At 36.4% G+C, this 15,317-nt stretch overlaps 2 protein-coding genes across 10 annotated transcripts in view; both read right to left on the bottom strand.

Moving 5' to 3' along the window:
- Window positions 1–869: 869 nt before the first annotated feature.
- LOC127801975 (protein THYLAKOID ASSEMBLY 8-like, chloroplastic) lies at window positions 870–3,766 on the bottom strand. Of its 4 annotated transcripts, XR_008023239.1 has the most exons (4): window positions 3,227–3,766; window positions 2,053–2,443; window positions 1,682–1,919; window positions 870–1,254 (listed from the first exon to the last, which is right to left on the bottom strand). XR_008023239.1 is itself a non-coding variant. In XM_052337561.1 (3 exons), the coding sequence occupies exons 1-2, from the start codon at window positions 3,653–3,655 to the stop codon at window positions 2,054–2,056; spliced, it is 819 nt and encodes a 272-aa protein (XP_052193521.1). In that variant the 5' UTR covers window positions 3,656–3,766; the 3' UTR covers window positions 870–1,254; window position 2,053. The 4 variants fall into 4 exon arrangements, 3 of the variants coding, with proteins under 3 accessions (XP_052193521.1, XP_052193523.1, XP_052193522.1); XM_052337561.1 differs by lacking the exon at window positions 1,682–1,919; XM_052337563.1 differs by lacking the exon at window positions 1,682–1,919 and having other exon boundaries at window positions 2,053–2,356.
- Window positions 3,767–4,413: 647 nt separating this feature from the next.
- Window positions 4,414–15,317, bottom strand: part of LOC127801835 (protein unc-13 homolog) — a 33,887-nt gene continuing 22,983 nt past the window's right edge. For 3 of the 6 annotated variants that reach the window (XM_052337276.1, XM_052337275.1, XM_052337278.1), the window contains 10 exons: window positions 11,857–11,928; window positions 9,622–9,739; window positions 8,546–8,724; window positions 8,148–8,229; window positions 7,507–7,611; window positions 7,330–7,436; window positions 5,599–5,676; window positions 5,422–5,517; window positions 5,065–5,160; window positions 4,414–4,675 (listed from right to left, as the gene is read on the bottom strand). In XM_052337276.1, the coding sequence (XP_052193236.1) occupies window positions 4,502–4,675; window positions 5,065–5,160; window positions 5,422–5,517; window positions 5,599–5,676; window positions 7,330–7,436; window positions 7,507–7,611; window positions 8,148–8,229; window positions 8,546–8,724; window positions 9,622–9,739; window positions 11,857–11,928 (1,107 nt within the window). In that variant the 3' untranslated portion in view covers window positions 4,414–4,501. Of the gene's footprint in view, window positions 4,676–5,064; window positions 5,161–5,421; window positions 5,518–5,598; window positions 5,677–7,329; window positions 7,437–7,506; window positions 7,612–8,147; window positions 8,230–8,545; window positions 8,725–9,621; window positions 9,740–11,856; window positions 11,929–15,317 lie in introns of those variants that run through there. The other 3 variants (XR_008023193.1, XR_008023194.1, XM_052337279.1) reach the window with 3 other exon arrangements.

The following is a 15,317-nucleotide window of genomic DNA, read 5'->3' as shown; positions in this document are numbered from 1 at the left end:
TGAATGAACTTGTAATTGGGTACTTATTAAGTTCGTTCACGAATTCATATAAGTCAAGCCCCCTCAATCTCAACTTTGGTCGGTTACGAATCAAGCTTAAAAACCAAAGCTGGTTTATTTGACTAAATAGAAAAGCTTGAACAATTTCAAATCAAGCTGAGCTTTGAGCCGCTCGGGACAGCTCTTCATATGCAGCCCGAGTTCTACTTTCGTTTTGGCAGCTTTGTTTATCAAATACTAGCAAGGATAAAGCTGGACATACGGACATACGGATGTCTCAAGTTTCCCTTCGAAAAGAGTTGATATTACTGAACCCACAATGGTAGCAAACTAGCATTCCATAAGCATATCGCAGCAAACTCATCAGGCATTACACACACACACACACACACACATAAGAAAACATAACAAATAGAACAGGATCTCTGCAAAAATTTAATGAAATTATGGATATATATTTACTTAAATGGATAAATGCATAACGAATATAATGCCATGTCTACATATAATAAAGTGCAACAAACAGAATCACTGCAGCAGCACATAGTAGGCGCGGATGTACTTGAATATGCCTGTTTTTTGACCCAAAATTTGGAATAGACAAGCTAATTAGTGAACTCCATAAACACACAATCAAAATTAAAATTTCCAACTGATGGATTCAAGGAACTGTAAGCTTGTAGATTAAACATGATCCAACACAGTTCAAAACTCAATAAAATTGCACAATTCAATCAATTTAATACAATGATTTGAGTTCTTCCGACTTAATTGAGCAAGCTGAAGTTTTTGCTAATATATCTCACTTTGTACCCAAAGCCGAAATAAACTAGTTTCCATGTTCATATTATAGATCCTTATTATAGGCGTAGGTCTAAATCATAATCAAACTAGATTCACGCTCTTAACAAAACAATTGCAAAACAAATGAACAATAGTACTCTTACTCCAACAGCGTAGATGATATTCATAAAAAATTATATTCGCGAACAACTATCATGCTTGATCCTTAGATCCAAACAGAACAGATGAGAACATCAAGCCCTAAAAACGTTTGGTCTCTTAAGCATAGTTTCTCTCCCTGTCTCTAGCAAAGAAATTCAAAACCCAATTGCATAAATTTCTTAGAAAACCACCCTGTCTGATTTATCTTTCTTGGTATAGATGCTACCAACTTCTTCTGTTGGAGTCAAATTGCCACAGGTGCCAGGACGCAGATTTGAGAATTGACAAACAGGTTGGGCTCTGACGACCCTGGAAAGCAGAGAAGACGCAGGAGAAGTAAGAAGTCAAAGTGAAAATGTCTAGTTTCACTAAGCAGTTCATCCCGGTTTCTAAACATTGAAATTGATGCTTCATTCCTTTTTCCTTTTCTATTTTCAAACCTTAACCACAGAATAAATCTGTCACACTGTAACTAGACTCGTTACATCAATTATTTCTAGCTTCATCTCAGAATTGAATTTTAACCAAACAAGCATATTATTAGTATATATACCTACATAATAAAGACAAAATTGGAGTTAAATGTTTGGAAGAGTTTCAACTTGAGAAATTTACCATGGGTCAGGAAAACGAAGAATGTTTAGGGAACTACTAACTTCAAGGCCCACAATGCAGAGCTTAATTATTTATAGAACATTAAATATCGTGAAACAATTGCAGTTATGTAGAAACTTACAGATTCTTCTCAAGTATCTTAGGTAAAGAAATTTTAATTCTCATATCATCTGACAAGGTAATCAATCAGAAAACTTTCTGCTTTTCAATTTCTGAAAACTTTTTCCCAAGTGGTTTGGTTTGGTTCAATGTTTTGGCCAAGCAATTCTGGATGTGCGGAGGACAAAGCACAGCTATATAATTCCTTTATCTAGGTCAACACTGGATCCACTGTTTCCAGGTTGATGAAACCTTAGTTGCTGCATAAAAAAGAATCAGGTACATAAAAACCATAGAAAGGCCAGCACTTAAATTAATAACAAGTCCAGTTAAGGAATCAATTTGTGCATCAGAACAGTCCACAAAAATGTAGGCAAATTACAAACTACACACCTTAGCGCAATCCAAATATTTCTTCTGGAGGATCATACATATGGCTATCAGGAAAAATTTCCTCAAAATCTTGCTTTACTCTGTTTCTCAAGAGAGGGTGTGGCAGAAGACCCTTCAACAATATCCTAAATGGCAACTCCTCTGGTGGATCTGGCGAATTCTTCATGTCCTCATAAATGTTCATGGCATCCGCAGGAGATCCACACCTCAAGAAGCCACGAATAACTTCAGTGTATGTTTGGCTGTCAGGAAATAAGCCTTCCTTTCTCATGATTTCCCATAATTGCGTTGCATCATCCATTTTCTTACATTTTGATAATGCAATAATCAGGTCCTTGTAGAGGAAGACATCAGGCTTATACCAGTCTTGTTTTTGAATAACCCTAAAGATCTGATGAGTGTACAGAACATTATAATAGTTACAAGAATCAAGACAGATGATTTTGTTAAAAGACATACACAAAGTAAGCAAACATAAAGGATTTCGATATGAAGTAAGAACATGTACAAGATGCATTGATATAAAACCATTTATCTATTTGACAAATAACTTATTCAGGATACCACCACCAAGGCAATAATAATAGATGAAATTGCAACTGAGCAGATAATCGGGCCAAACCAAAATCTCCTTCCCCCCTCTTAACAATAAAATATAGAACCTCTGCATCATGACTAAAACCCAAAATTGTCAAGGAAAAAGAACTATCAAGCTAAGACATAAGGTGGCAGATGCTTGCGCAGCATAATGGATCTCAAACCAAAATGGAAATCTGACATGCTAATCTCAAAACTAAGGATTTAAAATTGTAATTTGAATATTTGCGACAACAAATTCATTCTTCAAAGATCAAAAGTTGGGTAGATATGGATTTCAGATTAAAACATTTATATAACAAGAAGGTATTTGCATTCACATTACTAGCTTCAGACTTTAGAGAACTAAAAATCGGTCATTTGAAAAGGTATAGATCGAATTAATTCTAGAATTTTATTCAAGAAAGTACATAGGCTGTAAGAAAAGAAAACAAACAAATTTGATATAGTCAACAAGGCTGAAACTAAGTAGTGATAGTGAGAGAGAGATGCGTTTACATGTTGGAACTTGGGATTAACCAACAGAAGGATTGTGCCAGCCAATAAATTCAAATAGAAGAAAAAGAAGATAGATTACCAGGAGGGCCAGAGAGACCTCTTCTTGGCGCTGCAGTTCAGAGAGGACAGCAATGAGGTCGAGCTTCAACAGCCTTAGGACGTGGGTTTTAATGAACTTATCAAGCTTCTCTTGGTCATCCTTGAATCTCTTCAAGCACAATATCACGAAAAGAGCTTCCTTGCCAATAATTTTTTTGCTCCTCCAGAGAGGTCCTCTCGGCCTCCCATCATGATAGCAGCGGCAAGACCACCGGGGCAGACTCACACTGCGATTGAGACCGCCATTGCTACCGGTGAGGAAGAAGAATAAAGACTGCGGCGGTTGGAAAGAGGAAGAAGAATCACTGCTGAAGATGATGGATGGAAGTATTCTGGAGAGGAACAACGGTGATGAAGGAAATACTCGAAATTTGGACCTGCGAATGGCTGCAACAACTCCAAATGACATCTAGGGCAGAGAGAGAGAGAGAGAGAGAGAGAGAGAGAGATGTAGGGTTTTGATTTGAAGGGGAAGGCTGGAAAGCGTAGACCGGAAACGAAGCGGAATAAACAAGGGGAGAGGGAGCCAGGAGGGGTTCGGCCGTCTGTCGCTTGCTTCTGTTTGTTGGGTTTATTACATTTACCCCCTTCAACTATTGGGAAGTGTCACTTGATCCCCATCCCATTCCAAAATAACATTATTTATCACTTTCAGCTACGCATCAATATTTGTTTTAATTTTTAACTCCCTACGTCACCGTTTTAATGGTGGAATTTAAGGCATAAAAGGCGACATTTTACTTGCGACAAAAACAAAAATATAAATTTAGAATAAAAAAAATAAAACTATACTAAAAATTCAACATTTTTTTTTTAAAAATAAACAAAATCGGGTTTTTAGCTTTAAGAATGACTTTAAAAAAAATAAAAGAAGGAAGAACCATAGGAATGAGTCGATATACCTAAATTTTTTCATCCTTATTAAATTAAATACCTGTATTATTTAGCTTATATATATGAGATTTAGGCAACTTTACTAATGCAAATCAATTGCACAGCTATTGGAATTTGGAACATGGTACATGGTACACAATGCGCCCGAAATTCACATGAAATTTACAAGAAGCTTTTATGTCGTCTATATTACAAAAGAATAATCCGCAGGCTGAGTTGAGACAAGATGGAAGGGAACTACATAACCCATGAAAGCAGAAAGGGATGGAAAGCTCACTTCATAAGTAAAAAAGAACAAATGAACAGCAACTTGTTAGTTGTGTTGTACATCTTCCATTGTCAGATTATTATGCTATGCTAATTAAGCAGCAGATTTGGGTATCTTGTACTGTTTCTTGAGGAACTGAGACGCCTCAGAGTCACTCCTGTGACATAATATCCTCAGAAGGGTCTGCACATCGGCACCCAGTCTGGTTTTACTGCCCTGCATTTCTAATCCGCTAGAAGATTTCAGGTCCTCAATCAACTCCCTTGTCTGCAACCAAGTATGAATTGCATTAGGTATCAGCATCATTAAGTCGAGTATGGTTAAGTAGTTTGTGAGTCGACAATTTATTCTAGCTTTTCCACAATTTATTTCTTTGGCCCCTGGTTTTTGGTCCATCAGCAACTTGTATTTAGGGATGAGATCTATTTTAGCAACAGTGGACAGACAAACAAGGAACCTGACATATTTCTTATGATAGCTAGCCTTCCATGTGGACAATTAAGTCAGCATCATCATGAAACATAAGTAGTTTATTTTCGTGATTTGCACGACAATGATTGTATGGATTTCCTTTAACCAAGTTCAATCCGATGTGATTCAGTAATCTACTTTCTCATTTAAAAAAAAAAAAAAACTATAGTTTTACAGGAACTAACCTCATGGCCATGCAACTTCACCACTTGCCGGACTCGTGCTACTTGATTTTCAACTACTCCACGAGGAAGCCCATCTCCTCCAGAAATAAAGAACTCCTGGAAAGCACATAAAAAATTATATGGAAAAAATATCACAAGTTTAATCGGGGAAGGTATATAACTTTGATGCAGTTGGGAATTGCCACTCTGATTTTGGTCATGCCTGGGGAAAAAAAGATCAATGTAACTGTATATTGACAAATTATATAGTTATAACAGCAACAGCAACCAATTTTACCTATGTCTCAAGCAACTCACTCAAGTTAGGTAACTGAATTTTAAATGATAAGTCATTGGATTTATAAATGCATCTGTCACCTTTAGTACTTCCAGATCTTCTTCCAATAGTTTAGCATCGGCTGTGGAAAAGACACGTGATTGGCCTCCATCTAGTATAACTCGGAGTAATCCATCCTGGCAATGGGTCAAATTATAACTTAGGAAACTCAGTGATATATGGAAATACCACATATGAAGAGAGGATAAGGCTCAGACCAATGATGCTTGAAGGAGCCCTGTGACAATCCGGTCCCTGAGTGGTTCAACAATGATATCACATAGTTGATTTAATGCCTGTAGAGATTAACAAACTTTAGCATCAATCCATTATTAATTGAACAGAAATCAATCAACATCAATCCAGTGTTAAACCAATACTTGGAAAGGCTGAAAAAAGCCCAGAAGCTTCTAAAAAAGTGCCTTGTTGGACACTGCCACTTGTCTGACATTTCCAAATGCACGTCTCATTGTGCCCTATTTTCTAAGACCAGCAAAGGTGTTTTGTGTAAATAACAGACATCTTTAAGATTAAAAAGAAAAGTTTGTAGGACAACTACCACATTGGCTATACTTTAATGGTACGTTGTTGAGGAAAAAGAGATGTGTCGACAAAAATGAGATTAACTGATATCAGGATGCAGGGACAATTCATAATGAACAAACATGGTAGAGGTAGCATCCATGGAGAGCACAGAATGACAAAATTGCTTGATATGCTTTGGGCGGCATCTACAACAACCAATGGGTTTCCTAGTTAAAAAAGTGACACTATTTATATGGAGTAATAAATGGGTAATTCCAAGGATGAGACATACCAATGCTGACCCAAATTGAAATAATACAAATGGATACGATTTATTGCAAATTACCAAAATTATGACCCTTGACAGAGCAGAATGGTGAGAGGATACTGATAGAACAAAATGAGAGAAGAGGATTGTAGGTGACCAAAAGTAGTTGAGTTAGTTGAGTTAAACCAGGTGTCATATAATTTTGAAATATGCATGCCTGTTGCCTAGACCAACATGAGATACATGGAAAATATGAAGACAATAAATTGAGATCTAACATTTTAAAAAAAAAAAAGAAGCAATTTGAATATACATATCTTTTAACCTCTCCTTATTTAGACATGATTCGGAAATTCTATGACCAAAAGTTTCGAAGTCCTATTTATGAATAGATGTGTTTTACGAAACCAATTCACAAGATGCATGTGCATTCTTTTAAGCTTGAACTTTGCACTTCACTGTCCTATTAGTCTGTTTTTTACTCTTCAAGGACACCAAATTCCCTCCAAAAAAGATGCAATGCCCTGTAATGGATTTTATGCATGATGATGACAGCCCAACCTGAATCTGCTTAACCATAGACTAAATTATGGTATCCCTGAATTAAGGTATAACCATTATCCCAATACAGTAGACCAATGCCACCTGTACCCTTGAAGATCACAAATTACAGATTGCTATGTCTGCGTTACATTCACTGTTATTTTAAAGGTGGAATAACATGTCAGAAGGTTGAGTTGAAAAGGCTTGTTTCAGCACTGGTTATATATACATGCTGAATTAACTAAAAAAGATGGCTTCTTTAAAGCATCGGAGTTGTCTAATGTTTTTTTGTTCAGTTGCTTAACTGACTCTAGCCGCTGAAGCAACAATCATAGATATGGATGTGGCAGCAAGATCCAAACAATTCATGATAAAAAAGATGCATAACCTATTATTACACCATCCAACTTAGTACCCAGTGCAAGTTGAGAAAAGAAACAACTAGAAAGCTGTAGCTGATTCAAGATATCATGGATGGGCTAACCACAAGCTTTGAGAGCATATTTTCCAAGGAACTCACTAATTATGTTCCCAACTAGTAACCATTAAAATTCAACTTAAATATAATTGGATATACTTGGTGAAACATATGTTTGTAGTCACATACTCATACCATATCAAGAGGTTCAATGAGCCCTTCTATCCTGGACTGAGAAACACTTGGCTTATAAAGGTTTTCAATGAAAACCTCCCTTAGATCCCAGAAAACAATCTTAGTTCCTGCAAATTAAAATTAAATTATTACATATTGGATAAAGTTGTGTTTAATATATATCACAAAAATTCTTACCAATAAACTCACAGAAACGATCCATAGCTGCATTAATATCTTTTCTGCTTCCATCAAATGTGTCCTTTTTCTTGGAACTTCTTGAATTCTCGTCAATATACCTGTCTATGGATGAAAGGGTCAATAAATCAGGAAGTTAAAAATAATCAGCAACTTGGAGCAAAAACGTGGTAATATTCTGATCTATGCATAAAAAATATTGGTTACAGACAAGTAACACATATATATCACGGTTTTAACAAAAACTAACCCATATACCATAAAATCATCTTAAGAGGAAGATTAAATTGGACAGACTACCTTGTTAGATATTGACATGATTGAATTTATTGGAATTTGGATATCAATGAGCTCGAAATCCACAGTACTAACCACATTATGATCAACTAATAAGCCTCAAACAAACAAGAAGTTAATTTATGAGGAAGTCATTGTAACGCCCAAAAACAAACTTCATGGCTATAAAAAATTTTAAGCTTTGAAATTATCAAGGAAAAGACTGAAGTTTCATTTTCTCCCCTTCAGCTGCAGCAAAAATGCCAGTCTCACTGGACATATATTTTGTGAAATAGCATCTTGAATCCCATCTGATCACTTTGAGATGGAGACAATGAGAGAAATAAGGATGGTAAGAAACATACTGACTGACTTATCTTGTGGCTTTTTCCTTGTCCATCGCTCCCAAATGCTATCTTCCAACTTGTTTAGTTGACTTATAGCATACTGCTCATAGCAAAAAAGCAGATTAAAATTCTAATATTTAACATGGTCCAACACATTTACGAGTGAGGCATGGTTTAAAAAATACAGTTACCATAATGAAAATAAAAAATAAAAAATAAAAAATAAAAATCATATATGCCACAAAAAGAAAAAAATAAATAGCCTGGGAATAAAAGCAAATGGAAAGCAAGGTCCAACATGCAATGTATAATAAGATAAGAATCAACAGTTCTGTAGATGAAGGAAAGTTAAAAAGAAGACTTAAGAGTCCAGATGAAAATGAAATAAAAGTTGAGCTGGAAAGGTTTGAACTTACATAGAGTGTATTTAACTGAACGCAGAGTGTTGGTGTAGTCAGAATATTAATTTCAGTAGATCTTTTCACATCAGGTAGCTTTGTGTCAATTAGTTCCTTCTTTACGAAAGCCTTAATTCCAACTTCCTTTCTGTATCTTGTGAGGACAGGAACAGGTGGAACGAGATCTTCTTTGTTAGCTGCCAGGTAAAATTCCTAAGTTAAGGTGGAGAGAAGTATGTAAAAACTCTTATCACAACATTATAGTATAATGTATATTGCTTTGAGTTTCAAAAGATGAACCCAAAAAATAAGATTAAATATTTAATGCAAAATCTTGGAGATGCTACAAATAATGGAACACTCAGGAGTATTAGTTTAAGTGGGGGGGGGGGGGGGGGGGGGAAGCAAAGAAGAAATTTAAGTACATATGTAGTAAACCAAAAGATAAGAGTAAATACAATAATTGGAAGTGGGATAATTAAGCAACTAAAAGACAACACATGTAAGAAAAGATGTCACTTTAATATGTGTTGAAAACATGAGACTAGAAATTATTTTCTTTTATTTAATTTACTTGCTATTACTTATCTATTTGTTGCCGACCCCACCTAGTGGGATTAAAGATTGGTCCAGTATTACTTGTTTCTTTATCATAGAACATTGGACTAGTTTGAAATGCATTTTATAAGCTATAACGTGGGGATAATGTATTTCTTTCCTTTGTCTCAGTTTTTTGTTTTACTTATTCTATCCCTCCTCCAACTGTGAATACAATCAGCTGTTGAAATGTGTTATTACAAAGAGAAAAAAAGGGTTTGGAAATGGTAAGTGCTCATACTTTAAAAAAGAAAATATGACATCAGATCAAAACCCTTTATTATTACTTCATGAAGGAGAAACAATGCAAAAGAAATGAAACGTGTAAATTCAAAATAAGCCAGAGAAGGAAAAAGAAAGAAAACGGTAATATATGTTATATTTATTAATAACTGCAAAACCTTCTAGAGGTGAGATCTTTGGTTTACATTTCTATAATGAAATTCATAACCAACAAAGTAAGCACATTGACAGAGCTTCCATAGAGTAAGCTATACCTAATTTATCAACAATGTGCCTTGTGTACACTTGAAATGCATTGTCAATGCCACGAAACATGCTACTCAATTCACTCAACCTCATTGGAACCTTAAGAGCAAAGAATTGATCAACTGTCTGCAACCAAAAAACAAGAAAAAATGTTAGTAAATTGTGTTTATATATAGAAATTGACATTGGAGCACGTAAAAATCACGACTTCAAATTTAGTTGTTACCTTGTGTGGAACCAACAAATGAATAAAGACAACAATATGATTGGAACTAACAAAACATGCCTTTTTTTTCTTTTTTCTTTTTTCTCATTTTTCAAAGAACAATGAGGTTATCAAGCCCTTTTTTTTTTGCCATAAAACAGAATAAGGACAAAAAAGTTGATGAGAAATATAGAAAATAAAAAATAGAAAAATATAGTGCTAACAAATGAACGCAAACTACACCAGTTTTACTTACGCTAGGTATTAAGTTTCTCATAACTTAATTGCATAAAATTCTACCCAACAGCATTTTTGTTCAAGTACCATAACATGAATTCCTTTAAAAAAAGTACCACAATGTGAATTATTACCACGAAGTGCTTCCCAATCCAAATCCCTACCCCACCAATCCAAAAATATAAAAATAAAAGAAAAATTATTTTCCAAGTGGTGAGAAGCGAGCTTATAGTCCATATTTCATCTTAAAAGCCACGAAGCAATTAGCCACATTACTATGGTTGCTTTGGCACCCTGCTGGTGCACATGAGCCTCAAGCCATTCACCTCCATGATGTTTCTTCTTTTGCTCTCAATATCATATTTTGCATTCTAAAAAGTATGAACATTTCAAAGAAGGTGCTGTATCGTATCAAACAGTAACACTCATTCCACATTTTTATATATTCATTGGACATCAAAATGAAAATTAGAGCCACAAAAATAGAAAACACAGATGTATCATCTTGATTATGAAAAGGAGTTCTCTACAATAAATATCATGACCTTCTGCTCACACTTGCTTGAAATTTTGTATACAAAGAAAAATTTCTTACTATTTTGATATAATGTAACAAGAACAACATCATTCCAAGCTTTTATCCGACTATGTGGGGTATTTTCATATAATAAATAATAAATAATACACAATAAATGTAATTTCATAAAAATAAGACATCATTCTTTTTCATTTAGACATAAAATAGATATTTATTTATTGCTAGTTCTTGTTGTGTCACACCTGATTTTTTTTTTTTTAAAAGCACCGTGTAGGAGTGTATGTCAGTGTGATTTATGTTGTGTGCGGCTCTTATGTCCAATCCCATATGTTTACAAGTTGCCTTTTCATATAGACAGAGGAGATATATGTCTAGGTGTGGGCCAAACTTGAGTGGGAATGTACATTAGATTTAGGGAAAACAAGCATGCTTTTTTCCATTTTGTGGCCATTATAACAAGTATAACCTTTCTGAAATTTCTTACAAAATCTTCTTTGCCCAATTCCTTACCCATCATCTGAATTAATGAGCAAAAAACAAACAAGTTCAGCAATAGTGTTTCATATTATTGAATTTCCAACCACAATAGAAAAACAAGTTTACCACACTGATAATGCTCAAAACTCAATATATAATTTCTATATAGAATGATGTCACTCATTTATAATGATATGTTGAAAAGAGAAACACTTGCCAAGTGCTCATAATTACAAAAATGGCATTATCACATCATTCCAGTGGTATTTTCAGTAATACAATTTTGTAAGAATACCATTTTCCTTACCCCATTTATGTTCTTTATATTAACACGTTTTGTTTTAAGTTCTTATATTGCTTTAATCATTTAAGGAAATAACAACTCCACAATAGCCCATAAGCATCAGATGCAATCCCTATTTTTCCAATTCATCAAAAGGTATCTATACCTTTTTTTAAGTCCAAAATTCCTTAATCATTCAAGGAAATGACCCACAAACTTCAATGTGATCCCTATTTTTCTGATTCATCAGAAGCCATCTATAGAGTTGTGGAAACCTCTTTGCAAGGGAAGGATAAGGTTGTGTAAAAAATTGACCACCCACCATTCTCATAAAATTGGGAGGCTCATGCACTGGAGACGACCTAAGGTTTGTGAAGATGATGATCAGAAGCTATCTGTATTTTCATCCTTACAATCATCTGTGGCCACAAGAGTGCCTTGACTGAAATTTAATTGGGAGAAAAGTTCAGATAAAAGTATGCCTAATATTATAACAAACATACCTCTTCAACAATCCTGTAAACTTCAACAATTGAACTCCCATGTCGCTGCTGAAGTGATACTGGCTCCCACCGCTGTAAAATACTGATTCTATTATCCATACAAGAAATGGAAGTAACTTAAAGATTAGAAAAGAGGAGGTATAAAGCTAGTGATACTGGCTCCCACTGCTGTAAAATACTGATTCTATTATCCATACAAGAAATGGAACTAACTTAAAGATAAGAAAAGAGGAGGTATAAAGCTAAACATGGAACCAAGAAATATTCTCTACTGTGAAGATATAGAAAACAAATGGACATCTGAAAAACTAATAATATGCCCAAATTATTTAAAAACACAACACTTCAAACACCGCCAAAAATAAATATAAAAAAAATGAAAAATTATGATCTGCAAAGGGGAAAGTAAGTTCGTTTCTAGCTACAACAAATTTCCTGAGAGTCTATATTATGTTTGACTAAGTAAGGAGGAAATGTCATTTCCTAAAAATGTATGCCATGCAGCAGAAAGTTCAAACCTTGGAAAGGATTATCCATCTTATTGCTGCTAAGATCATCAAGTAATTCTTGATACCAAAAAAAAAAAAATCAAAAGGTCTACATAACATGCAGAAACATGATAGCATGCATATATTACTAACAACAGGCAAGCCTAAGTGCATTTTATGCTGTTTTCACATAAGTAAGCTCTAGAGCAATGAAACATAACACTAATGCATGTATACACATACATGCTCTATCTGACACCAACCTTGAAATTGTTGGGGCATGACACTAGAGTGACTGGACTTACAAGGAAAATAAAAAACTTGAAGTCTCTGGAATTTAAAGAAGAAATAAGCAAGATCAAGAAATATTGGAAGAGGAGGTTGTGAAAATAACCTAGCAGGATAAAAGGGTAAACAAAGAGACAGCAACCAGTCAATATTAGGTTCGGTCTGCTTGCAGGATACAACATAGTCATCAATAAGAATAGGACTCTGGGAATCATTGTAGACAGTGAAGTGGAGAAAGCAACACAAAAATGTTAAAAAACAAAGAGAGTGAATCAATCAATCTCCCCAAAAAAATGCGGTAGCCATAATATGAACTAGCCCATTAGCTTAATGTCAAGATGTTATGTCTTCTTAGACCTTTTGTGATATGAATTCCCCGAGAAAACCAGGGAAGCCACATAAATGAAACCAATGGAAGCCACATAACTTAAAACCAACCATTGACATCTATGGCCTAATATCTGAATAGGCAGGAAGAAAGAAGACAGTATAAGATGAAGAAACCAGTTGCGGGGGTTCCTGTTCATGATCCTGGTGGTTCTGATCAGGCTGAGGAAGAAAGGGCTCGTCCCGAGGATGGGGTAACTTCGGACCCCTACGCAAATGCGGTGGACACTCTAAACTTGGGAAAGGTCTTGGGTCTGCAAACTAATGGTAATGAGGAAGAATTAATTCAGGCGTTGGTGACTTGGGATGCTGAGGATCTGGAGGTCTGGGAGCAAGAGAAGGGGAGGGACGCTGTCCAATGAAGATTCTGTCTTGGAATATTCGGGGTTTGAGGGCGGACTTGAAAAAACGATCAGTCCTTAGGCTTGTATGAAGGAAGGGCATTGAGTTCGTGGCGATTTTGGAGTGTAAGTTGACTTCAGTTTCGGTGGGGGAGGTAAAGATGATTTCTGGTTTCTTGGATTTTGGGTGGTGCCTAACTGAGGCAGTGAACTTGTCGGGGAGGGGGGGGGGGGTATTCTGGTCATTTGGAAAAATGATAGGTTAGAAGTTCATCAGCAGTGGAAGTTCGGGGCATGGGTTGCAGTTGAATGTACTTGGAGGTGTTTGAGGATTAGATGCATGATGGTGATTGTCTATGCCCCCACTGATGTTGGGGTTCGGGCTGAGGTATGGTCCCAAATTCTGGGGTTTTTGCAAAACTATAGCTTGCCTTTGTGTATTTGGGATTTCAATGAAGTGCCTAGAAGAGAAGAGAGGTTAAGTGGGCTGGTCTTGGTAAGGGGTATGCGGGATTTTATTGGTTTTGTTGATGGTGTTGCTCTAATAGAAGTTTCTCTGGAGGGAAGGTTGTTTACTTGGGCAAACAGCCTCAATGCCAACAAAATTGATAGATGCTTTATATCTTTGGAGTGGCTGATGGCTTTTCCTAGATATAGACTATGGGGACTGCCGAGGGGACTATCTGATCATTGCCCGTTGGTCCTTGAGGCTGGGTTAGTGAATTGGGGCCCCAGGCCTTTTAGATTCTTTGACTATTGGCTCATGGTCCTGAGGTCCTAGGCTTCTATGTTTGTGGGCTCTTGCTGTATTGTGGATAAGCTGGAGGCTCTGCGTGGTATGTTAAAGCAATGGAGCAAGTCTTCAGTGGGTAATCTTCCAAAGCAAATTGACACGATAGAGGTAGACATTGATAAGGTTGACCTAGAGCTAAAATCAGATCCTTCCAATTCAGGCATGATATGTAGGAGACGGTTTTTGAAGGCTGAGCTTTGGAGGTCCTCTAGGCTCAATGAGTCTTACTGGCGTCAGCAATCCAAGATCACCTCACTTTGCGAAGGGGATAAGAATACTAAATTATTTCATCTATCGGCCTCGGTTAGGCGTAGGCAAAATCATATTGGGGCTCTCAGAATTAGAGGGACTATGGCATCAGACCTGAAGTTAATCAATGAGGCAATTGCGGACGGCTTGGCAGGTCAGTTTAAGGACTCGGGCTTAAAACGGCTGGGAGTCTATTGCTTGGGCTTTAGACGCCTGTCAACTGAGGTGGCTTCATCGTTAGAATCCCCTTCCTCTTTCGAGAAGGTTAAGAGGGTGATATGGCAATGTGAATGGAGTAAGACGCCTGGTTCCAAAAGGTTCAACTTTAACTTTATTAAGAAATTTTGGCTCCAAATTTTATGAGATTGGTTTAGTACTTTTATGACTTTGGTCTAATTCCAAGGAAGGCCCAAGGCTCATTGCTTACGTTAGTCCCAAAGTCTGATACCCCTCAATGCTTAGGTGATTTTTAGCCAATTAGTATGGTGGGCTATGTTTAGAAGGTTATCTCTAAGCTGCTTGCTATCAGGCTGGGTTCGGTGATCCATTCCCTGATTGGTGACTGCCAAAGTGCCTTTATTAGGGGCCAACAGATCCTAGATGGAGTGCTAATTGCTAGTGAGGTGGTGGAAGCGACTAAGAAGGCTAAGAAAAAGACAGCTTTTCTTAGACTGGATTTTTGTAAGGCTTTTGACAGTGTGGATAGTATCTCATGGGGGTTATGGAAGCTATGGGGTTTGGGTCTAGATGGATTGGTTGGATAAGAAACGGTGTGCTGAAACAACAGATAACGGTGTTAGTGAATGGATCTATAGCAGGAGAGTTTGATATGGAGCGAGGTCTTAGCCAAGGGGATTCGTTGTCCCCGCTCCTATTTTTATTGGCAGCCGAGGGTCTTAACAGGCTATTCTTGCA

This window comes from Diospyros lotus, chromosome 5, assembly GCF_014633365.1.
Source record: "Diospyros lotus cultivar Yz01 chromosome 5, ASM1463336v1, whole genome shotgun sequence".
Classification (NCBI taxonomy): Eukaryota; Viridiplantae; Streptophyta; class Magnoliopsida; order Ericales; family Ebenaceae; genus Diospyros; species Diospyros lotus.
The sequence above is the reverse complement of the archived record's forward strand: the minus strand, read 5'-3'. Positions and strand labels throughout refer to the sequence as shown.

Bases quoted from the DNA above. Each gene is read 5' to 3' on its own strand.
- LOC127801975 (XM_052337561.1), bottom strand. From the start codon at position 3,655: ATGTCATTTGGAGTTGTTGCAGCCATTCGCAGGTCCAAATTTCGAGTA. The intron at 2,444-3,226 runs GTAATCTATCTT...TACACTCATCAG, and splicing joins AGGTCTCTCTGGCCCTCCTG to ATCTTTAGGGTTATTCAAAA.